General features: G+C 38.6%; 1 protein-coding gene across 2 annotated transcripts in view; it reads left to right on the top strand.

Annotated features, from left to right (window-relative positions):
* Window positions 1–13813: 13813 nt before the first annotated feature.
* The window catches only part of AMMECR1 (AMMECR nuclear protein 1), a 102370-nt gene continuing 91623 nt past the window's right edge, over window positions 13814–24560 (top strand). Inside the window, exon 1 of one of the 2 annotated variants that reach the window (XM_054839408.1) lies at window positions 13814–13985. In XM_054839408.1, coding sequence (XP_054695383.1) covers window positions 13814–13985 — 172 coding nt within the window. Of the gene's footprint in view, window positions 13986–14082; window positions 14144–24560 lie in introns of those variants that run through there. The other variant, XM_054839409.1, reaches the window with a different exon arrangement.

Raw genomic sequence — 24560 nt, 5'->3', positions numbered from 1 at the left:
CCTGCAGCCCCCCCGGCTACCAAAGTCTTGCCACACAAACCCAATACAGCAGTAGAGCCAAACAGGAATGCCCCACAGGAATAGGCACTCAGCTGTGACAAAGCTCATCACTTTTTCCCCATTGAAAAATCATGGTGGGAATTCAACACTGAAAGGACAAGATGCTAGCAGAGCTGAAAGATCTTTGGTCTTCCATACATTTCCATGGTTGAATGTATGAATGTGCAACAGGGTGAATGTGCGCAAGGACAATCAGTCAAAAAAAAAAAAAAAAAAAGATGCAGGGGGAAATCTTGTATGGAATCTACACAATGTCTAGGTAAAACTGCCCTATTTCCAAATCCGTATTGGAGTCCATCACTTCAGTAACACAGAGACAGAATGACTTTCAGCTCAGAGATGAGAGCAGTCCAGAGTCTTGAATTCTGTCTAAATGCCACCAGTGATTCACTGCCACAGGACAGATCACTTCTGGCCTGGCTCAGTGGGGAAGCCACTCAGGCACTCAAGCTGGCTGGGTAACAGGGATGCAACAACATGGGATATGAACCAGAGGGGCAAGAAGAAAAATAACTAGTAATAACTCTAATGTTATCTTTTTTCATTTTTCAGTTCTAATAAAGTGCCTTTATCCATATGTACGCACACTAATGAGAGGCCTTATTTCCAGAACCATTGAGTCTCCAGCAGTTTCTGTGGAAACTGCTATATGGAAATACAGCCTCTTACAAGGGACTAAATATGCATTTGAATAGCTAAAGCTAGGCCACTGATCTTAACAATGACATCGTGATATTTTGGTTTACATATCATAACAGCTGGGGATGGTGCAAGGCTGATCAGCAAACTGAAGTGGGATTACAACATAAAGCCGGTATTAACTGTATAAGCGAAAGCCAAGGTTGGTAATCTTTTATGTGGAGACTGTGCAGACTGAATATTAACGGGGAAAAACTCCAGAAAAACCTGAGAGATTTTCTTTGCTGCAGCCAGTTGGGGAGGGGGAAGCAGAAGAAAATAGGCATTTGAAGAAAGAAAAAAAGGGGGAAGGAAAACAGGAGGTTAAACATTGCTTTGATAGACTGATAGGCTGAAATAATTCAGGATGACAACATTTTTAAATTCCTGACAAACACTTGGGCCTGCTAGTTTGAAAATTTTGTCCTGTGTCCTCACAACTGACGCAAGGCAAAGTGCCAGAGTTATGGAGATTATTCCCCCAGAAGGCTGTAAGGTGTAAATCCCTGGCCAGGACACCAAATGGTTCCACTCTCTGACATCTTTCTTTAGTGACTGATTCAAAGAAATAAAAAACACTTACACAGATTCTTTGCAATGATTGGAGTGACAGTTTGGCAAAGGAAGATAATGAGAGACTCCCCCCCGCAATGCTTACATTAAGCCATAGAAGCATTGTAGTTCTATCATTTTATCACAGCCTTCAAGGCAAATTCTAGACACAATTATAACAGGGTAAATCTGGAGTATGGGTGTGGATTTCATGAATTTGGAATTCCTGATGATTATTGTTACTGAGATTAACATTGAGCAGAAATCAACCTTCAGGCTGAGCAGAAACCAAACCTTCATAAAGGCAGATGAATCTGGACATACTGATCCCCTACATAGTCCTTAATTGGACTGCTGCTTCATGAGGGTTATGATTCACCTTCCATTTCACTGGTGAATATGTACCACATTTCCTTCATTCCCCAAACACCCCAGTGATGGCTGCTGGCATTTGTGTGCAGGGAAAAGCAACTAGTAAAGTATTTAATATATTGCAGCTTCCTCAACTCAACCTAAAAACAGGAAATAGCCATTTTGTGTGCGTGTGTCAGTGCCAGCACCTGATGCAATGCTGGTAGACCTTAGAAGCAGTGCATGAATTACTAGCATAGTGTGAATAATTTGTGACTGAATTGCACTACCCCCAAATGAATTCTTTCTACCCCAATCTTCAGCTATAAAATAATGTGTACAACCATTTCCTAACATCCATATTATGCTGCAACTACTTTTTCATGTATCTTTTTTTGTACAAAGCACATTGAAGTGGGGAGTGATGGGAAGGTCAAATTTGTTTTGGAAAAGTCCAAAAGCTCTTTCTGCAGCACAGTTATTAGGAGGACTGTGAGAAGGCCCAGTGGCAATGACATATAGATAAACATCTGCATTCCTTAAATACCACAATCATTTTTGCTTCAAGTAGAACTTCACACTTCCAATGCTAAGCAGATTGTGTATGTGTCAATTAGACACCCAAATTCTCTCTCCCCATTTGGTGTCAGGTATCCATTTGATAATTTGCTTTTGCATTATGAAGAGCCATGACTGACTCGGTGATCCTTTCTTTAGATTTGTCAAAGCTCTCTTGCATGCTGAGCAAACACTTAGTCCCCTTACAATATTATATTAGCTGACTCTTTAGTCAAAAAGTATTCCACTACCTTAGAGTTGCATTGCAAAGATCCCCAACTATTTTATGCACTGTCTACTTAAAAAATAAATAAAGATTGAATTACATTCCTGAGCCCAGGATCCTCTTGCACTATACAAATATAAGTATTTAATTTGGCTTTCCCTGTTTATGTTAGTTTGTTTTAGTTGCTCTGTGTCTTACTCAACCACAAGAATGCAGCATAATTGGACTTATTCAGTACTGTGTGTCTTTGGCTGCTTTTTGATTCCCAGAAGAAAAAAAAAAAAAAAAAGGGTTTTAAAAGAAGGTCTAAAAGTGTTTTTTGTTCTTTAGTTGTGAAACTAAAAACTAGACAAACAACCAAAAGAAATTTCATACCGAGAGCCTGCAAATAAAGGCATAGAGTTAAAAAATGAACTGATTGCAGCATTGGTGAAAGGAAGCAGATTGCCAGTCTTTGGAGACTGAAGTCTGCTGCTCACCCCTGCAGAAACATGTTGGAGATTAGAACTGTGCGATACCCCCTCCAGAACTCTCTTGCCAGCGTAAGCTGGTTTATGGTAGGTACAGGGAGAAAAGGAAGAAACCACACAATAGACAGTGATGGGGTGACTTTCCCTGGGAAAGTTTATTCTAGCCTGCAAGAACTGGGAGGTACCAGAAACCTGGTGTAAGCCTGTTCACCCCATTGGTTTCAACTGTATTATGCTAATTTGCACTTCTTTAGAAGCTGGCCTTGTTTTTGTAACTTAATTTAAAACGGTTTAATACTTCTTTTTTATCTGAGTGAAAGAAATTTGCATCAGCATCAATATCTACTATGCCTAAGTAATGACAGTCCTCACATTCAGAGAGGATGTTACGTCTCAGCTCTTCTCCGACAGATTTCTCCTTTCTGCACTCAGGAGTAAGAGGCTGGTTCAGGGGGGATGAGAGCAACCAGGTAGGATGAGGGACCATCTTTGACTCTGCAGGAAAGAAATGCTACTTGAACGTCAGGCTCTCAGGGAAACAGGGGCAGTCCTGCAGGCCACTGAGCAGAGGAATTTAAAGAAATGATCCTGGCCTCACGGATCTTGAAGGGCATCAGTAGGGCTTAAAAGTAGCAGGGACAGCACGTGGGACAATATGGAAGAAACTTTGTGACCGATGTTACGTTTGGTATCTTCCCTTAGGTTCGCACTAATTTACAAGTACATAAAGTTTCCCTAAGAAGACATTGAGGATTCTCCTATGAAATGTGGTTTGTCTCGCAAGATAAACTCTGCATAAGCACTCACTCACATCCAGTCCCACATCAAGCACACCGACAGCTTTTGCACGGTCAGGGTCGGGGCTGGAATGTGAAGTCCAGCCCTGCCCAGACACAGGGAGTGTGCCTGAGAGTGAGCCTAGCTGAGAGAAGCTTAGGGCAGCCCTGTAGATGCTTTTGCCAATTTCTATGAAACATGTTAAATGAAAAACCTCCAAAATAAATCTCCACAAAAGGCTGAAAGCAGCAGTACCCAGAGCAACTATAGTCAAATATTCAGAAGTAGCTCCCATATCTGGAGACATTCTTTGTTTTTAGATGCCTGATAAAGACGTCCCACACAGAATCCCCAAATCAGTTGCCACATTTTAAAAGACTGATTTTCTTATGCTGACTTCTATGCTACAAAAAGCTCTATCCTACCATTAAAAGCTCAAGAATTTTACTCAACCTGCAGGAATTTCAGATCTTTACATTTTATAATTGTTTCTAATTGAAAATTGGTTGTCCGAGTATTTGAAATGAAAATGTATTGTAAGTATTGTTCTAGTGCTTGGTTGTTTATGAGCACTGTGAACAAATTGATTCCATACTCAGTTTTAAAATGCATGTACAGCAAGTATCGCATTAGCAAAATAAGGAATAGCCAAAAAGCAGCAACATAAAGCAGAGACACACCCTTCTGAGACAGAATACAAAGCAACACCCGTAAGTAAGAAGTAAATAATTTGTCACAAATTTTATACCTTACTGTTCTCTGTTTCAGGGGCCAATGCATAAATATTTTGCAGATGCCATCTACTGGGGAAGCAGAAAAATTCATTAATTGTACACAATTTTCATGTAGTAAATAAACTATTCCTAAAGCCTCATAATTTCTTTACTTATGGTAACCGTTGCAAGAAGAAAAGTGACCAAGGCAACTGTCTTAAGCATTTATGACAATCCAAAAAGAAACAGGGGAAATGTAGATACATGAATGTTAACATCACTGAGACAGCAATCAAAGTAGAAATAGCTTTTTTAATTAAACCCTGATCATAAAACTGAGAAACCACTGATATCCTTGAGAAGTACCACATTTAGACTCAGAGTGATATCCTTGAGAAGTACCACATTTAAACTCAGAGTGATTAGATGCTTACAGACCTTATGCTGTCATACTCTCATTGTTTATACAATGCTGCCCTCTAGTAACTGAAAACCAGTGCACAGGATTCATGAAGGTTTTTCTCAGAACACAGGTTGTCGTTTCCTTTCAAAAAGCATTTGTTGCTTGTCACATCTGTGCTTTAAACTGCATTTTAGAGCTCTTATTTGGTAAATTTTCTACACTAGTTGTGTTTCTCCTTGCTAAAAAGAAACAGCAAACTTGGCTACTGACTTGCATTGGTGAAAGTTAAACATATTTGGAGACAGCTGCTGCTTTATAAAGATATATATACCTGACTAATCTCTGCTCCATTAGACCACCTGATTCCCTGATGTATTATCAGGGAACCTGGCTCCAGCCCTTTGCTTACACTGCACAAACTGCACAAACAGGTTGGTGCCAGTGACCTCAAGCAGTGGCTCTGCATGCTTCTAAAGCCCTAGGTAGCATCTTGTCATTTTTTCTAGTGCTGCATGTACAGGGCACATTCCAGCTCAAGGCTGGAACGATAAAACCCAACCACACTAGACCAAACTCATGGGGTCTGACACATCCCAACCCATTCTACCTCTCTCTGCTGCTAACTCAATCCACCTGGGAATTAAGATGCCAATAAAATACATATTCATTGAAATTAAAAATTAAATCAGTAATTTTTAAGGGGAGTTATAAAACAAATAGTTATAATTTAATTTCTTCTTTGGCCTGGTAGAACACGTTAAAATTCCCAAGCCCTGTGTTGATATTCAGGCCTAGGCTATCAAGGCATCGAAGCGCATGCTCATCTCTAAGGTACCCTGATCATTACCACTGAAGTCAGTATGAGCTAAAGACAGACTTACAGACTTTGCTGAATGCCTGCCCTAAACAGAAGTTAAGATTCTGATCTCTAACTGAGTTGAAAGCCAGTGAAAAAGGGCTTCATTTAGAAAATCTTGTTCTAATTAAAACAAACCCAAACTGGCTCCAGACCTAAACTGGAGAGAAACATAATTAAATATTCTGATTAAATGGCTTCCATGATTACAAAACCACAAGTTTTCTGGTGTTTTTTTTTTTTTTAAAAAAAAAAGCCATCTCAGGGAAAGCACCAGAACTGCTGACGAAACAATGAAGGTGAGCTGGCAGCCACTGGGCTAAGGGAGGCTCTTCAGCTACCTGTAAGACCAAACTGCTCTTTCAAGTGATGCAGAATTAGAATGTCATAGCAAAGTGAAGGTCAGGCATACATACAGGTCAGATACATAATTCAAAAGCCCAAAAAATTTTTATTTTACAGAGTATACTCCCTAAGAATCTAGTAAAAGATCACTGCTGTCATGTGAATTCAGCTGAGCCAAGGAAGCATTGAGACAAAGACATCAGTAAGATGGATTTGACTCCCTGCTTATCCTCCTGCCATTCCCCCAAGCTGAATTTGACTGCCACAGGCTATAGCACCCATAGGCTGGGCAACTCAGGATGGCCATACTGACCTACATGTCCTTCTTCTCCTCTTTATCTTCAACGTCTTTTGTAGCCAGACCAAGTGGAGAGGATATGACTACCAGGAATAGCACATTTGCACTAGAAAGTCTCAGCTGTGTATTTTAGGAGGCTTTATGTTAAATAAACGTACGAGGGGCAAAGGCATGTTAATGTATCTGCCTTAGGGACACCAGGGCACTGAAATTTCATTTTACAGTAAACTGCTACTTTGCATCTGCTGAGAACTTCATATTAAAGCATTTCCAATAACCTTTTCCTCATAAATTTAAACCTTGGGAGGGGTTTATAAGTGACGCTACTGAAAAGCATGGTGCAGTAGTGGAAAAATGTGTTACATGGAACAAATCAGTAGATTAAAACCTCCACCTCTATTTGTCCAAACAAATATTCTTTTCCATTAACCACAACACAGGAATCCTGAGCCACGGTCTTTGAGGCTGATTATGTGGAACTGCTTTTAAATATTACTTTTGGGTTTCTCTTTTTAACTAATCAATGAGACATTCTTAAAATACCATCAAATTATTTCCCTTGCTTAATACTAATAACAAGACTTTTTGAAATGTTCAGCTTCATGTCCATACCCGATTTGCTGAAAAGTCAGAATTAGATCCATTAGGGATTCATACTGGATAATTTTTCAATGTGTAATAACTAATAATTGCCAAATCACACAGTTAAACCTCAGGTAGCCTCAGGCAGAATTCCTACTGTCGTTGTGAGAATTTTTCCTGAGAAAAGACCACTGTGGAAGGAAAAGAATGGTTTTATGAAGCCCTGCTCACCAGTTTACACACCAGATAAACTGGTGTTGGAACTGGCAGGCTATTTGGACAGGAATGGAAAAACTGTCTTACCCAGTTAGACCTCTGATTCAACAACTGCAAAATCTTGTCTCTGGAAATCAAAAGTTTGCATATGTAGGGGAAGCCGAGAAAGCCCTAGTACTGAAGGTACCTCAGAATAGCACTGAAGTACCTCAGACATGAAAATTACATTTAATGAAAAGAATGGTTAAATATAGTCCTAATATATTCCTAAATATAGTCCTAAATATATTCCTACTGCAATGCAAACTTGTCTTCAGTTACATGCTTCAGTGCTTTCCTGATTCAAGATATTAATGAACAGAATGTTTCCTATAGACAGTACCATCTAAACTGAGAAATACATGACTTCAAGAGTACATGAACCCACAGAAGATGTTTGACATCTTCACTCACAGGAAAAACACCATGAGCTGATAAAAATACCACTGCCATGGAGAAATCAGATGCAGAGCAAAAAGCTCCGAGGGACAGAAAAGGTAGCAACAAGTCTCCGAGGTGAAGGGAAATTTTGGAATGATGGTATGCACCGTGAAAACTTACTGACATTACATTTTATTCCTCTTTATTCATCTTTGTTTGCAGTTTTGTTTTTGTTTGTTTGTTTGTTTGTTTGTTTTTAAACTGGTTTTGGACACTACTGAATTTCCATAGTTACAAAATGTACCACAAATCAGTGATAGATTGAAAAAAAGCACCTGCTTGAGATCCAATCTGGATCCTGACATATTTTTCCTGTGCAGCACTTGACAAGTCATTTAACTTCTCTAGTCCATTTCTTCTTTATTATGAAATTGCTACCCTACCTCAAAGGACTACTGTGATACTATTTTGCTACGCGTGCTTTCCCGGGATATTTAGATAATCTGACTGCAGGCAGCAGAGATATAAAACCTATGTTTAAACAAGAGGAACCTCTAAGCCATCTTAGAACAGAATCACTGCACTGGTGACATAACAATGATGAGAGAAGGGAAAGACAATGCAGCGATTGCAGTAGCAAATTTTCCCCACAGTCAACATACGAGACAGAATGACACTGATGGGCTTCAGGGTGCAGGGGACTTTTAATGGAACCTTTCCTGATTTGTACACTTCAGAGTGAAATCAAGTCCAACAAAAAAGCCCTAACTCTTTCACAGAAGTCCATGCATTTAGAAACTGGGCTAATCACAACTATGAGATAAAGTATCTTTTCCTTTTTGTCACTGTGAAGCTCATCTCAAGAAAGGATATACCAATTATCTAACTTAACTTCTACACTGATCTGAAATGTGTAAGTTTAGAAAGAATTATTTGGATTTACAACTCTACAACGGAGCAGAACCAGGACCATTTTGATCACTACTTTCCATAACATTCAGAATAAAACTTTTGGTAATGGAGTTGTTAGCATCCAGGAGTCAGTTGCTTTGGAGTATTCTGGTTTATACTATTGTACATATAAAACTGAACAAATATAGTAAGGCCAAATTGAATGCTTCATAGCATGGCAATAATCCTGGGTTTGGTGCTTGTTAATATCAATTTCTTACTATATTCTCTCACTTTGCTAAGGCAAACCTGCAATGCTTGAGCCAAGCAGATGCAGAATGTACCAAATTAGTACCTGAGGGCAAGGAATACAATAAGATGTTTCACTATAAACTCAGGGAAGCAAACTATATCCTTGACATACTCTGCTCTCAGACATTGCTGAGGCAATTGATTTCTTTATGTCTCATGTGAGGATCACCAGAGAAAATCTCTGGAACTAGTCATTAATCAAACAAAGCATAGCACAGAGTTAGAATTTTTGAAATGGTGCCAAAAGCAGTTGTGGAAATTTGCAATGACAACTGATGAGAAACTCGGTGCCTAGAGGGAGGGCAGGGTTGGCTTTCCTCCGGTTTTGTTTTTTTTAATTTTCCTTTTCACTGATTGTGACAGAATCTTTACAGGGATCTCACAAAATCTCCCAGTCGGTCCTCTACAGAGAAGAAAATCAATTTTACAAAGAGTTTCTATTATACTGGCACCTTTCCTGTAGTTATACAGGATGAGACTTATCCATCCCAACAGTAGGTTTCCAACTAAAGAAGAAAACGAAAATACAGGGCAACAGTAGGGGTCTGGAATAGAGCAAGGTGGGATGAGCCACAATCAGAATGCACTCGGCAAGAGAGATGGAGATTAAAAGTGACTTTTATCACAAAGGAGGAAGTCCCAGACAGTAGGGCAGAAAGGCAAAAAAATAGAAGAGAAAAAATGAATGAAGAGCTTCTGGTAGATAACAGCAAGTGTCTATGCCTAATTAGCCTTAGCTAGAATGGGAGAAATATATCACAGCAAGTCTGTGTGTCAGTTTTCAGGTACAAGAAGGGGCCATACCTTTCAAGTTCCTGTCATAAAACATGATATTTTGCACATTTTTGCACACTGCCTAGATAAACAGTGCTAGCTAGGGATTAGCTAGCTTTTAGGCTTTTAGATCGGCATTTGCCATACGACTGTGTTTGAATTGTCACTTAATATCAAACAAAGCATCTAGGAACATGTTACATGAAAGACATCACAGAAGAAGGTTGATTTGATACCGTAAATGAATGGGGAAAACCTTTTAAACACCCCAAGGAACTCTCAATTATTTTGATTCAATAGAACCAGTTTAACCCCATGTTGTTAAACTTTGGTAAAAATATTTTGGTGTTGATTTAGTGAAATAGTAAAAAACATGAAAATTTCTCTGAAAGCTGATTTTTTTTTTTCAATTCTAAGTTAGGAAAAAGTCTAAAATAAAATTTCAGCAAATAAAATCTCAAGATTTATTCATTTTGCTTCTTTGTTCCTATCATGTAACTTTCCACATTATTTCATAAGAAAAAGAAACATATCACATGTTATACAATTAAATCCACCCTGTCAGTGAAGAATTGGGATTATGCCTATAGCCATTTCAAACAATAATTTATGGTTAAGCTCTACTCACTACCTTAGCTGCTTTAACAAAGGATTTATAGAAACTACACATATTCGGCACAATTACTAAAATTTCACAAGGTACCAATGAAGGGAACATGGCTGGCCTTGTGGGTACTGCACAGGTGTTTGAGCTGAGCACTACATTTCTAGCATTTCATGAAAGCATAACATTTTATTCTTGAGGCCATTGATTTTTTCCACCATTAATAGACACTTTCAGCAGATCTTCTCCAAGTTTACAACTTTAATTAGAACCTCATCTAGCACCCTGAATTAAAAGGAGTTTTCCTATTGATTTCAGTGGGTCCAGGATTTGGTCTGTGTTCCCTCATGTTATTAAAACAAGGATTTTCTCCAACCTATTAGCCAAGGTATTATATTAGCCTAATGATTAGCTTGTTTTGACTTCAGAAAGTTCTCATATAAATTTCGGTCTTTTTTTTAACTCTAAGTTATTTCAGGTAAATTCATCCTTAATGTTTTCATATTGCAGTGTAAGGTATGGTACTCTTTCTCTTCCCACTCATCTTACCAGGGGTGGCATTTGAGGCTTTTTTTTTTCAAATAATGGTCACAGTTTTGGATAATGCAAAATGTCATTTTTGTACCAATTCTAGCACTGTCATACAAATATAATTATCTGTCAATCCACTGGAAGTTTTCCTACTTCAGAGATTTACATGTGCCAGACATAATTTTGAAGTTCATGCTCCAAAGAGCTCCCTGAAGAAGAGACTGTCTAATAGGGAAAACAATTGGTGACATCCTGCCCCAGTGAAGTGTGTAAAACATTCACCTGCATTTCCCGGTTTACTTTGCTCAATAAGTTTCTGTAACTGAATTCTCACCTACAGCCACACTAGTCTGGTGACTAGATTGCACTGGTAGGAACAGGACTTTGTTTCTCCAGATCAACCAACACCTACAGGAAGAAAGAACCCTCAAACATTACTGGATGTGGAAATCCAAATCCTGACGTGCATACAGACAATTTATTGGTCACACTAGGCTATGCAATAGGCTCACAACTAAGTCATTCCTGGTGGGATAGCACTAGTTTTGGGTACTTCCCTTCTCTCCAGGGAAATCAAAGGTGAAAGCCAGCACTTAGCTTATGCTGGGTGCTCAGGCAAAACTCAAGTCATATGATACTAAAGAAATGACTGAATTGAAGAAAAGAAGAACAAGAGCATTCAAACATTTAGTTCTCAAGAGCGTGTTAGATAATTTAGAGGTATCATGATATAAAGCAAGATGCTTTGTGGAAGATGTACTTTCTCCGTACATCTATTTGATAGGCACCATAAGCATTAGTGTTTCACTATAGGAACGATGAATGTACGCTAACGTCTTTGTTTCCATGCCAAATCACCCATCTGTTCTCTGCTCAGAATTCTGTCACGCTCTTTTCTTTTCACATTTGCTCTACATTATATTTAAGTTAAAAAATACAAAAATATGCACTATATATATATAATTTATGATCTAGACTCTCAGTACTAATGAAATTCAACAAAGAGAGAATGGAACAAAGAGAGAATGGTTCAGAATACTAAGTTTCCAATTGTTTGAGATGAAGCACTGCATTATTGTGTTGCATTAGCAACCTCTTCATAACAAGGAGAGACAAAAAGAGTGCTTGAATTAATGACCTCATTTGTGGGGGGAAAAAAAAATCTCATTTTTTAATGCATAGTTCATCCGCTGACACAGAGACGCTAGCCTCTAATGATAGTCTTATGCTGATATATCACTAGCAGTGTACCACACATGATGAATTACCCAGTAGCCATCATTATTAATGGCTTCAGGTTTTATTAACTTACAAAAAAGATGCCTACAAAGGCTCTTGTATTATCACTTGCTGCTTCAAAGACAGGAACAGAGGTTTGCATTAGGAGTTTTTAGGAGATTAGTAATCAGATGTCTTGACCTTACCATGGAATTTATGAGATAATATATACCAACACTAGATATGTCTAAGTGCTTACTGCCTTTTGTCTGAGAGTGAATGCTGCAACATGACTCATAATTATTCAGGCTGTAATTTCTAATATTCTACAATGCTTTTGGTCAGCAGAAGTACTTCAGAAAGTGCCGGCTGGGGTATAAATATAAATAAAATGACCATCTTACTTCAGGAATTGTCTACTCTTCTAGCTCCTAGAACAACACTTATGATCAGAACAGTTAGAACTGTAGATAGATCAAAAGAGCTGATAATGGGCCTTTTTCTCCAAAGCTGCCCGTGTACATGCACAAATTAAACGCCTGCTTATTTTCATAGGACAAATGCTTAACTCCTTAGCCCCACAGAATGCCACTGTGAGCGTGAAACTGCAGCAACTATATATATTAAATATATTCACATTCACACGGCATGTTCAAGATAAAGTGCTCAGATGCTTTTAAAGAAGTATAGCTTTGTCGTGTAAAGTGGACAGTCCTATCGGAATGATTAACTGATCACACACCACTACGGCTGAAGCACATTAAATATTTTGTTCTCCCCATGATGCCATTATTGTTTGGCACATCTTAAAAAACTGATGTTAAAAGAAAAGCATATTCTGAAGTAAGGGCAATATTTGGCTCTTTTCTTAGATGCACAATTGCTTTCCAAAGCAGCAGCTTCTCATAATTCAGTCCCATGTGGCTTGAATCTAACCCAGTTATAGTACTGAAGCTTTTTCCCTTTTCAGTGTTAGTACAAAGAAGAGTGGGGACTAGCTCCTAGTCCATGCCCTGGCAGCTTTAATACTGTCCTAAATAGGTTACTGAGGATTACTTTTGGCACTACTTGGGAAACTTAACTGGTGTCAAGCCAATGTACCCAGCTTTGTGCCAACTGCTGCTTGTTCTCTTCTAAATCAGGGAAGTAACATTAAAAAAGTGCCAGGGAGCAAGCTGAGGACTGGGGCTAAAGTATGCTATGCTCTAGTGGTCTGTGTAAGCACAAGGAATCCATAGGGAACACTTACAGACCAGAACAACCTGGAGTAGTCCTTAGGCTACTGTAATTTTTTCTGGGCACAGTATAGAGATACCAGTGTCTCCTCCAAGGCTGCACCAGTTCCTCTGGTAGTTCTTGATATTTTCTCCATAAGTCAGTGTTTGCAGAAAATTTCCTAAAGTGCTATGTTATCCTTCCTTCCTCAGAACTTTACCTGAAATCCCTCTCACCCTGTGGGACCACAAACAGCTTAAAGAGGGAATTTAGCATATACCCTACACAAGGCTGAGCTTTCCAGAAGTTAGAACTGTGCAGTTTGCAAGACCTCTGCAAAACATCAGCTTGCCTGACTGCTTTGAAATTTAGGAAATAGGGCACTGCTATAAAATGTTGTCACTACATCACAGATATTACAGTTGAAAAGACCTTTTTTTTGGTCATATTTCTTCTATTCTGCTGTTGCAGAACTTTCTTCCATGCTGAACTCTTAAGGGTTAACTGGCATTGGGTGGAGGAGGGGGAAATCAGAGGTCAGCTCATGTTCTGATACCAGTGAACTCACAAGTTACTCCTTAAGCATGTGGTTTCATCCTAGGTTCTTCCTGCCAGCAATTTCTCACTTTAATCATACACCCACAGCAACCCAGATCTTTAAATTCAGCAATTCTTTCTCAGGTTTCAGCAAGTCATTGGCAGCCTGAGCTATTTTTGGGATATTTTCTCTACTGCAGATGCAGCTCAGGAAAACGCAGGGAGCATGCTAAAGACCTGCAGCTATTTGCCTTGTACAATTTGCTCATTTCTCTTTATTTCTCTGTTTTCCTGCACTGATCACTTAAAGGACAATCTCTCTTGCAAACAAAATCCCCGGAGCCTGATTAGAGGGACTGAAGGCTCCCAGACACGGATTGCCTGCCAGCCACAGCACGGTAAGGACATGGACACTTTTGGCTAGCCTTGCATTGCAGTTTTTTAAGCTTTGCTGAACGTTTATTTGTGTCCATCGCTTCCAAATCAACACTGCTGGCATGGCAGGCAGTCTCCAGCTCCTGGTCTCCATTTTCATTCCCTAAAATCCTCAGCACTTGTAAGTAACACATTTATACTCACCATCTCTTTGTGTGTTCTAGAAATCAATGACTGACACTAATTTTGATCAGTTCCAGGGGATGGGGTTTTTTCCTTACATTTTAGCGTCTTTTGGAGATCTGTAATTTGTAATTCTGATTGAAACTGTGGATAATTCTATTGCCTGATCTTCCCTATTTTAGGTATATTGTTAGTCTTATTATTTAGCTCAGCAAATTATTCAAATCAGGGAATGGTTTTATGTACAGTCAATGGAAACATTATAAAAAAGACCTGCTACTGCTGATTTACAGTTATATACATAGCTTTCTTGTCTGTGTACCAGCTCTGCTATAATACCTTTAAGCTGCCACATAGCAGTGTGCTAACACTACAAAGACATATACAGCAGAAAACCAATGCAGCAGACCGAGCTGTACTAAAAATGAATAGGTTTTATCATGCAGTTCTTTTTATCTGTGCTCACAGAAATGCACTAAGTGAGCTCTGCAAGAATGGTGAGATTCTGATGTCATAGGACATAGTATTTTGTTGAAATACTTGTAAAAATAGTTTAACATCCTCAGGGACATTTTACTTATACATACTACTGCAGGAAGATGAACACAGTTCATGTCTAATGAATGTACAAACCAAATTCTGGGAATCTCTGGTGACGGAAACTGGAAAAGGGATTCTTTTGGTCCTTTCCTGTACTTCAGGCTTTTTGAAAAACTGGAATTGCTTTATGCTTTATCCTTTCATGCTCAGTAATATGATTACAAACAGAGAATTCCCCTGAGGGCTTAATGTACATTATCCAAATATTTGATTGCAACTCAGTGTTTGTTGTCCTGTTAGGAGAGGTTTTAGAAAGGCTGACTTTGCACTGAAGGGAGGCCTTCAGATGATAGAATAAGCAATCAAAAGCTACCTGTGTCTGCTGCCAGAACAGACAAGAGCATACTGTACAATTGTAGCCCCATAATACCTCTATCAAAATGCTTAGACATTACAGTCTGCAGCAGAAACAAAAGTTAGAACAGCCTTTGAAATGGTATTTTAGGAACTTGTTCAAACTTCACCTTTCACCTTTTCAATACAGCAGAATTTTTTGCTCATTTTCTAGCTTGCAAATGTTTCTTGAGTGATTTATAAAGCCAATTGGAGGGATGGGAGAAATGCTGTACATGCACGTGAGTGGACTGAAGGTCTTTAAGGCTTAATTTTCAGTATGGGAAAAGTTCTGATGTTGATATGCAAAGAGTTAAAAAAAAAAAAAATCCATGCAGGATATAATGACTTACAACTCGGAGCACTAGAAGCAAAAAGCGAAAACTTCAGCTGATATCAATAGATTTAGGATCAGGCTCTGAAAGTGGTATTTTTGCTTCTGAAAGCCTCTCATCAATTTTGAGACAGTTTCCATGATACTGTCTGTGTTGCTTCTGAACATAAGATTGATCTCTGAGACTGGCTCTCTCCTCTCACTGGTGAATTTCTGCCTCAGTTTCACTGCAGTCACTGATACTAAATTAGCTTAATGAGAAATATGAATCCATCCTTTAGGCCTTAGTTCCATCTTATACCCAATCCCAAATGTTAGCACTCAGCTTGCTGGAAATCTTGAGACTCAATACATTTCCCAGAGACCACAGGAGGAAAGAAATTACTATGGCTGGATGTGTTTTGCTAAGTTAGCAAAGCATTTGATTGTTTACTGTTAACAGAGGAACTGATATGTCATTAGACAAGTTACAAGGCATGCATGTAAATCAAGATCCCATATTTCTCTCTATCAAAAAAAAAGTTACTCTCAGCACAAACAGAAGTTGATTGAAGGAAGTTCTACCACAGGACAGGTCTGTGCAGAATTGAGTGTCTTGGGAATTCAGTGAGATAAAACTCAATACAGTGATACAGCTGTACAGATAACCATTTAAGCGGTGCTTGTTTGGGCTCATTTTAGAAAATGTCAAACTAAATTGTGCCATTGATAAAAATTATTATTATTAGAAAGACAATGCATGTTATTTCACAATATGTGCAGAAAGAAAATAATCTGAATAACGAAAAAGCACATGCCATTTTATTTTTAAAAAAATCCAGTTGCATACAGGAGCTCTCTGGAAGTTGAAAACCCCATCTTTGTTAGAGAAGGAATATATACCATGGGGATTAGCAACTCTCCAGACGTTCCCAACTGAGGATACACTCATGCTATGTTAATACACTTTTTTTTGTGTGCATATACATGAAATCAGCCACATGCAAAATACTAATGATTAATTGACTCTATAAATGTACTAATTTATAATTCAGCAGCAGCTATGATGCCAGGCACTCCATAACTCATACTTGATGGTCCTTGCTGAGACACAAGTATGTATAAAGGGCTAATGGATATCAATAAGGGCAATGGATAAAGTGGAAGCCATGCTGACGTACAGCAGAACTTGTTCTAGAGTCAGAACATGAGTCAAACCCACAATTATTCCTTCACTTGAACAATCCACAGAAGTGGGTCCCTCCAATTTTAATGACATCCTCAGACACACACTAAAGTTACAATAAATAAGTTATTGTGCACAAGCACAGCCATGGTAATTGGCCAGTTGTATTCTCTTCACCTGACTTTTTTTTTTTAAGTTTACTCTTTTCAATTTTAGCTTAAAACTCAGTTAAAAAAAGGTTTAACTGGTCCTGCACTACACTGTAAATGGCTAGACTAAAATTGCCTATAGTCTCAATGGCTCCATTGACATGCAGTAACTTAACTACACTGCAACAACCTGATCAGATGGCTGAGCCCTTCATTAAAATTGAAGAAACAGGGGTTTTTTTCCTGGCTGTCACTTTGCACCAGACTAATTCTATTAAATCCAGTTGAGGGACTGGGTTGAAAGAGGAATTGTCAACAAAAAGTGAATAGTACAAGAATTCTTCAAGGACTGGGTCTGAATTTTAACGGTCTCACAGAGGGGAGCTCTGCAACAAAAACCAGGAATATACTGACAAATTTTGCTGGCAATATGTTGGGAGACAGCATCAATTTAGAGGAGGAATATCACAGAGAGGAAATGTAGTAGAAATTTAAGGCTTATCGGAGGCAGGAATAAGCAATGAGGGAGTGGCCTGGAGTGGCAAACTGCAGACTTGTGTGTGAGGAGGTAGGCACGAGCTTGGCTAGTCCAAGAAGCTCAGCTTTGTCTTCTCTGCAGCTGCCGACCCCTGGCAGCACCAGCAGTCCCCAGCCTTCTCCTAGGTGGCACCAGAAGCATGAAGACACTTGGCAGCCCATTCCTCTCCAATCCTCCCATCTCCATTTCTTCCCACATCATCCCATAGCAGGAGTTGGCCTTGGCCTGCTTCTGGCTCTCACCTCAGCCTCTGCCTTTGATAACAGTTAGAGAAGCACAGGGAGGTAGTAAGGGCTACCTGGGAAGGATGGACAGCAGGGTGGGAGTGACACAGGAATGGAGATGTAACAGGACATCCTGGGAGGAGGGTGGGAAGAGACAGGCAGACAAGCAAAGTGCAGCTGCTTCCACCCAACACTTCCCAATGTGATACAGCTGAGAAAAAGACAAATCCACTTTACAGAATGCCACTAAAGATAAAGACACTAGAGACAGTGTTGCACTGATGGCATCCTGTAAGTATGGCTGAGTCCCTATTTGGAATATTATATAGTTCCTGTCACTCACCATACAGAAACATCAACACCTATCATAATGATGAGCCAGGAATATGAGTGCTATTGGTAAAGGTATAATCAGGGAAATTAATTATTTAAGAAGTATGACAATGTTGGACCAAGAACAAACATATAAATCAAGCATAGCAACTAGAATTAGGAGAATACACTGAAGCAGCAAGATGGGTGCAAGAATCCTAACTATCTTTTTTTTTAAGATGGACCATAATCAATTACCAAAAGCCCTGTCTGGTTTTGCAAGTTGCTGCAACACTAAAATCACTCCAGGACTGTTTTCCAGGTCACCGTGGTACATGTTAATATAAGTGAGATACAAATCAGTTCCTGGACGTAATGCGTGGATGAAAGGATAGCTGCTATAATTTACATTAGCAGATGTTGCTCCTTTTGACATCACTTGTATCTCTGTACGAAGACTGAGATAACATTGATGCGATAACATCAGTCTCTGAGACACACAAATGAAACTAGCACTTTGAGTTAGAGAAGAATGAATGGAGCAAACTTGGTTATTGTTGATATTCTGAAGAATATAGGAAATCTGTTATGAGGCTGCACAGATTAGGGTATATTGAATGTATTTTAAATGTAAACAAGTACCAAAAAGTTATTTTCATGTTAAGATGTTTCCTCTTTTGCTCAAAACCCAAGTTGATCTGGAAGTCCAACAGGCTGCCCTCACTGTGGAGGGAGGGGAAGACTGAGAAAGCGAGACCCTTACTTCTTTTTTCCCTAAAAGAAAATGGAATTGAATGCCACAGGGATGACAGACAGAGACTATACTATAGATCTGGACTGATTTGTCTGTTGGACACCAAAGCAACAGACCTCAAGCACCAAGGCTAAAATTTTTGTCAAAAGCATGTCAGAGTATCATAACACAGTTTCTGCGTAGATTCTACAACGGCCATATAGATTACAGTATGTTTGACTTGTATACTTCAGAGGTCTTTCACAGGCAGCAGTATCAATAAAGAGAAGGTTCTAGATAGTCTTCAACAAATCAGCATTTCTGTTGCAGTTAACCTTTAGAAATGGATGGCTGTTCTTTTCAAATTGACTTTTGAAAGATATCCTTGCAAAATTTATGACTGAAATTCCATCCCTAAAACTGGAATCAGTCACTGCAAATTCCGTAATATTCAAGTACTTAAATTATCTCGAGACTGTAAGGCAGCGAGCTCCCACAGCAGCAACAGGGAGTACAATGTATCAAAGAGATCTGTTGAAAGATGACATGTCTGAGGCTACATAAAACAGCAGCTACAACAAACAGTTCAATTGCAGTCACTGGGTAATTTTACCTTAACTGCACTGAAAAGAAAAAAATCCATCGGAAATAAACCCATTGGATGAAAGGAGTAGATTTCTGGCATTTAAGATATCTAATTTGTTGCCAAAAATAAGTAAAATTGTTGAAACAGGTAAGCTGGATACTTCAAAATGTTACCTACATAAAAACTGACTTAGTTGAATCACTTAATAATTTTCCTTAGAACTAGTTGAGAAAACAAACCATTGTCATTAACTTTTCATGAATTTCAGTTACAATGCTTTGAAGTCTGCAAGATAGATAGATATAGTCCCTGATACCATCTTTTGGCTTTCTAAACATTGGCTGCAGTTAAACACAGCTGCAATAGACCTCTTATCCTTCCCCATCAATCTGTCAAACTCGCTTTAGTCAGCTCTAGTGGATATTTCTCTGATCTTACTGATTCTTGATTGACTTTTGGTTTACTACATATGATGATCAGGCCAGCAATCATAAGGAGAACCATTAGCAAAGGCATCTAAAAATGGTATTCCTTCTTCAAAGTCCAAGCCCAAGTCACTAAGGCACATCACTGACAGATACTAATGACATGCAGCAGATCCTAACTCCAACTTCTCATTGTGCAATATCATTTCCTCTGCCACATTCTGTTAGTAACTCAAGTCACTAGTTTTAGATAAAGCTAGATAAAGTATACAAATTCAAAGAATATAATATATCAATGCAGCAACGGTCTACTAAATGTAAATACTACTTTTAACAAGGAAACAAAGTTTGGCTCTATTAACACTGTCTCTCATTTATGCTGTGACTATGTCTTTCTTGATTCCAGACACAGTATTCAGTTGTCAGTCCTCAAAATCTGAAGGCATAAAATGGCTCAAACAAAATATTTTTCCGTTTGCAAAGGTCTTAGCTGGGAAAAAGGAAAGAGATTATTACCACTAAGTATGAGAAGGCCTTCAGATAAGATATTGATCTAGTCATATTTTTGTCTAATAATTTAACCATTTTAAAGTTAGATGGAAACAAATGATATTTCAGCCTTGCAGAGCATGCTGACATCACACAGCCCCCAAATTTAGTTCTTTCATGTACTTTGTCTGTGCTGGTGTTATTAATAGGCACACTAAAATGGGAACTTCACCCTGGCTCAGCTTTAACTCACTGAATGGCCTTGGGCATCACATAACCTCTGTCTCCAGTTCTCTATCTGCATAATGTATTTGTCTATCTAGTGACTTTACAGAATCATGGGGCAAATAAATGAGCCACTTCGCAGAATTTTTAGATTGCAATACACTGGCTTCCCTTATAATCCCTGTGCGCTTTTATAATATATTTCCTGAATTTTAACATAAACTTGCCTTTTTCATCAAGGCAATCAAACTGTTCAAACAGAAGGAAGAACTAAAAACTTCCAAATTAAGCCTCCTAGGATTAGTACCTTGAAGTAAAAGAATGGAACCATAGCCACATCACAAAGTTTGTAGTCTCACAGCCCAAAATATCTTTATTTGGTGATTTTTTTAAAAAAAAGCTCTTCACTGTTCAGGGGAAAGAGAAGAAAGAAGGAAGCTTAATTTCTCACCTTGCAAAGAAACAACAAATAATGTGGTTAGAAAAATCTGCACTGCAAAGTATGATCTGGCCATACCAGGTGGAAGAATCTGTCAACCAGTCTCCATTATTAAACTAACGGGAAAGAGCTACGTTATTTTGGAATCCAAACTGGCTCTGAGTGCAGGGACAGTCATATTCATTTGACTGCACCAGAGGACATAAATCCTCAGTGTAGCTGGGATGATTTGCCCAAAGGTAATTGAGTTAGTTAGTTATACGCTTAGTTAATTTTATTCCCATTGTCCATTGAAACTATTCAAATTTTCTAGCCTTCTCTACATTATAACTTCTCTGCTTCAAGTCTGACCCTTTCTGTCTCAAAGACAGAAAGACCCCTCTCATCAAGGAAGCCCCTGAGGGGCTATACTCAATACTCAAATGTTCATTTATTTATAATAGGAGCCTAAAGTAGATGCAAAAATAAATTAGAGAGTCATCTGACATTAAGTTTAAAATGCAAAGAAGGACAAAGCAAGCACATAAATTATCAAAAGTTTAATAGTTCAACACTGATTATTGCATCAGGGAATGCCAGGAGATAATCTCCACACTGCAGCTTTACAAAGTCCAGACAGTAGGCTAACTACTGATGTTTCATTAGATACAAGCGATTGAATCTTTCAAGGTGGTAATCTTTGGATGCTCACTCATCCATCGTTTTCTTATTTTTTCTTATGACTTGGTTTGCTCTTTGCTTTGATTAGGGTCTAGATCAAAAATGAACAGGAAAGGAATATTTGTAATCCTGGGATACCTAAGGCATGTGTTGAACAGTGTTGCCTTAGCTAAGTGAGCAGACTTGTTACCCAAAGTTAGGCCCTCTCAGCTATGCTAACCAGGAACACGGATGTCCAGATAGCACAGCTCTCAGAGTTGCTCCCTAATTATATCACTACAGAACAGTAAGAAAAAAATAATGTATAACACAAATAGGGCTGTATGAAGCTATGTATGAATGCATAACTGATGCCTGGTGTTGGAAGTTCCTTGTCCACTCCACAAGAAAAGAGAATTCAGAGCTCAAATCTAACTCGCAGCTTGTGTTCTCATGGAACTTGGCAACAGGATAAGGAAAAAAAAAAACCTCTAAAGCTGATCTAATCACTAATGATGACATAATTATTATGACATAACTACAAATTTATGATATATCTAGTCTGACAATGCTATTTTAGGACGATAGTTCAAACAAGGATGCAAAAAACCCAAGGTCTAATTCATTCCCAGTGTAAACTGGCAGTATTCCTGTTGTCTTCAACAGGACACTTACTTGTTCACCCCAGTTCCAACTTTGGGTCAGCATCTTTCCAATATTTAGGATTGAGTTGCATCAGCCTAAAAACTACTGACTCTTAAATCCAAAGAAAGCATCTCCAGGGAGGTGGGGGAAAGGCATATTTTCATGTAAGTATCTGCATTTAGACAGAACATTTAGATTTGCTGTTATTGGAGTAACCTATCCATATAAAGAGAAAAGTTTTTTAAAAAATAAATTAAAAAGCCTCAGAGGCAGAGCAGCAAGAGCCTGTTGAAAATATCTATGTGACTCTTTTATATCCAGATAACCAGAAAGCAAGACTCAAAAGTTGGTTCATGGCTGAGCAAAATAAAGTCTAACACACAATTTGATGGCAATGGCTCTGAATGTCAGATGGAGAAATGTACAAATCCTTAGCAAAAAGAGAATGAAAGATAATGGGAAATTTGGGTACATAGAGCCCCCGACCATGATCCTGACTAGTAGACAGGTTTACCACAGAGGAAACCTGTGGTGATGTTAAGCTGAGGAAAGAACAGGACGAGTCCCTAAAATAGAGAATAATGAGGAAGAAAGAACAGGCAGAGCTTTAGATATGTGTGAGCTGCTTGGATTATGTAAGCAACAATAATAAATTCAAACATTAAATCAGAATGAAATGTTTCTACTTTTTTGTTTTGCAGGAAATGGGATTTTGTTTTCATTGTGATGCAACCAAATGAGTTTCAAAACAGCAAAGTTTCCTGAGGAAGGGAAATTTTGAGTTGTGCTATGTGAAATACTTTAGTCATGTTAGTGTGTGACTTGCAGTAAAACACAAAAAGATACTCCACCCTACTGCAACCCAAACTGTAACAGTAGTGGGGCTAGAGGATCAGCAGTACCCCACAGCCAAACCAAAAGTATTGCAACAAAAAGTTGTTGATCCTGGAGAAAACACTTCACCATAGGTTGGGCTATCTTTAAAATTGCTGTGATGATAAAGCATATCTTTAGATACTTTATTATCTGAGGGATTTTGCCAGAGTAGCTCTATGAAGGGAAAAATGAAGAGAGAACTGAGGCAGCCAAGTGGTCCATTATGTCTTCTTAGAAGACAAAAGAGTGAATCATTTATGATTAGTTTGATAAGCAAAACCACTGGGTTTAGAGCTTAGCTATAAATACCTTTTTTTATGTGGTTATTCATTTACTATTTAATGATGTTTGGTTAAAAGATGAGGTTGCCCAAGATCTGTATCCATTACCATCAAAGGATAAGTGCCTAGGACTTGTGGACAGGTGCTGTTTATTGACTTTGATATATTGCATAAATATTGTGGCCATACCTCAATGACTCAGTCAGGTCAGGTCAGGGTGTGTTGCTCAAAACTACAAATATCGAACAAGTGAAATCCCTGAATCAGTATTTTACATATTAAAACATAAAAAGTAATACAAGTTTTATAAAAGCACAGGATTTGAACTGTAGTTTCTGAACTGCTAAGTTACTTTCAGTAATGATCATCTAAATTTTCATCCACTGTAACTATTCCTTCATGTCAAAAAAAGAAAAGAAATCGACTGGGCTCCATTGCCTAATGGCGCTGCAGGTTTCTGCCACTAGAGTGTGTCAAGGCATATGCGAGGACTAAACTTCTTCATACTCCGTATCGTGGAATCCAAACTACTAGCATAGCGTTGGACAAAGATGAACAGCTTGGATGTACCATTCTTCCGATTTCCTGCCTGGCTACGAGAACCTATCTTAAAGGTTATACCATAGAGAAAAGGTTTCATCCCATGACTCTGCTTATGTTGGGTATAGGGATTTTCATATGAATACTGAACAACGCAGGCATCCAGAAACAGTCCAGCCAATTTTAAGATCCATTGCACTGTGCCTATGTTTTCAGTTCAATGCCAATGAAATATCCCTTCCAGGCTAAGACTCTTACTTTGATGCAACACAATAACACTGTTATTTTGTATTGAAAATTCAGCACATCCAGTCAATGTATGTAAGTCTGTCCCTCCCCCCCCCGCTTCTCTTCCTGCTGGATGTGTGCAGTTTGAACAGTTGCAGTAAAATTTGGGGAACACCCCCCCCCCACACATACCTATGCAAAAACTGGAAATCTGCTGTTGTGCTGAGAATGGAGATGTTCTGCTGTATTTAAGAAATCAATTTGAAGAGAAACTATAAAAGCCCCTCTCTTTGATAGTAAAAAAAAAAAATCAGAACAGTTAAAATTAGAAATGCGTAGGCATAAAGCATTGCCAGTTTCAAACAGAATATGTTGAAATGTACACATTTGGAAATGCTAAAAATCAGGTTCTGCCTCCATACTTTACTGAATCAAGGCTTGGCCCCTTCTCCATCTGTAAAACTGCACTGACAGTGCTCCCTTCCTCTCTCTTTTTGCTCATTTTTGTCTCTTCAGATTGCAAACTCTTATTAGCTGTTTTGATTACAGAGGCTAGCTCTTAGTAATAGTTTTTCACTGTCCATAGTGTCACCCTCTTGCTGAAGATTTTAGCTACTAGATCAATCCTAGTAACTTTTCTTTAAAATACATTAA

Source organism: Grus americana, chromosome 12, assembly GCF_028858705.1.
Source record: "Grus americana isolate bGruAme1 chromosome 12, bGruAme1.mat, whole genome shotgun sequence".
In the NCBI taxonomy this organism is placed as follows: Eukaryota; Metazoa; Chordata; class Aves; order Gruiformes; family Gruidae; genus Grus; species Grus americana.
This window is presented reverse-complemented; position numbering and strand designations above follow the sequence as displayed.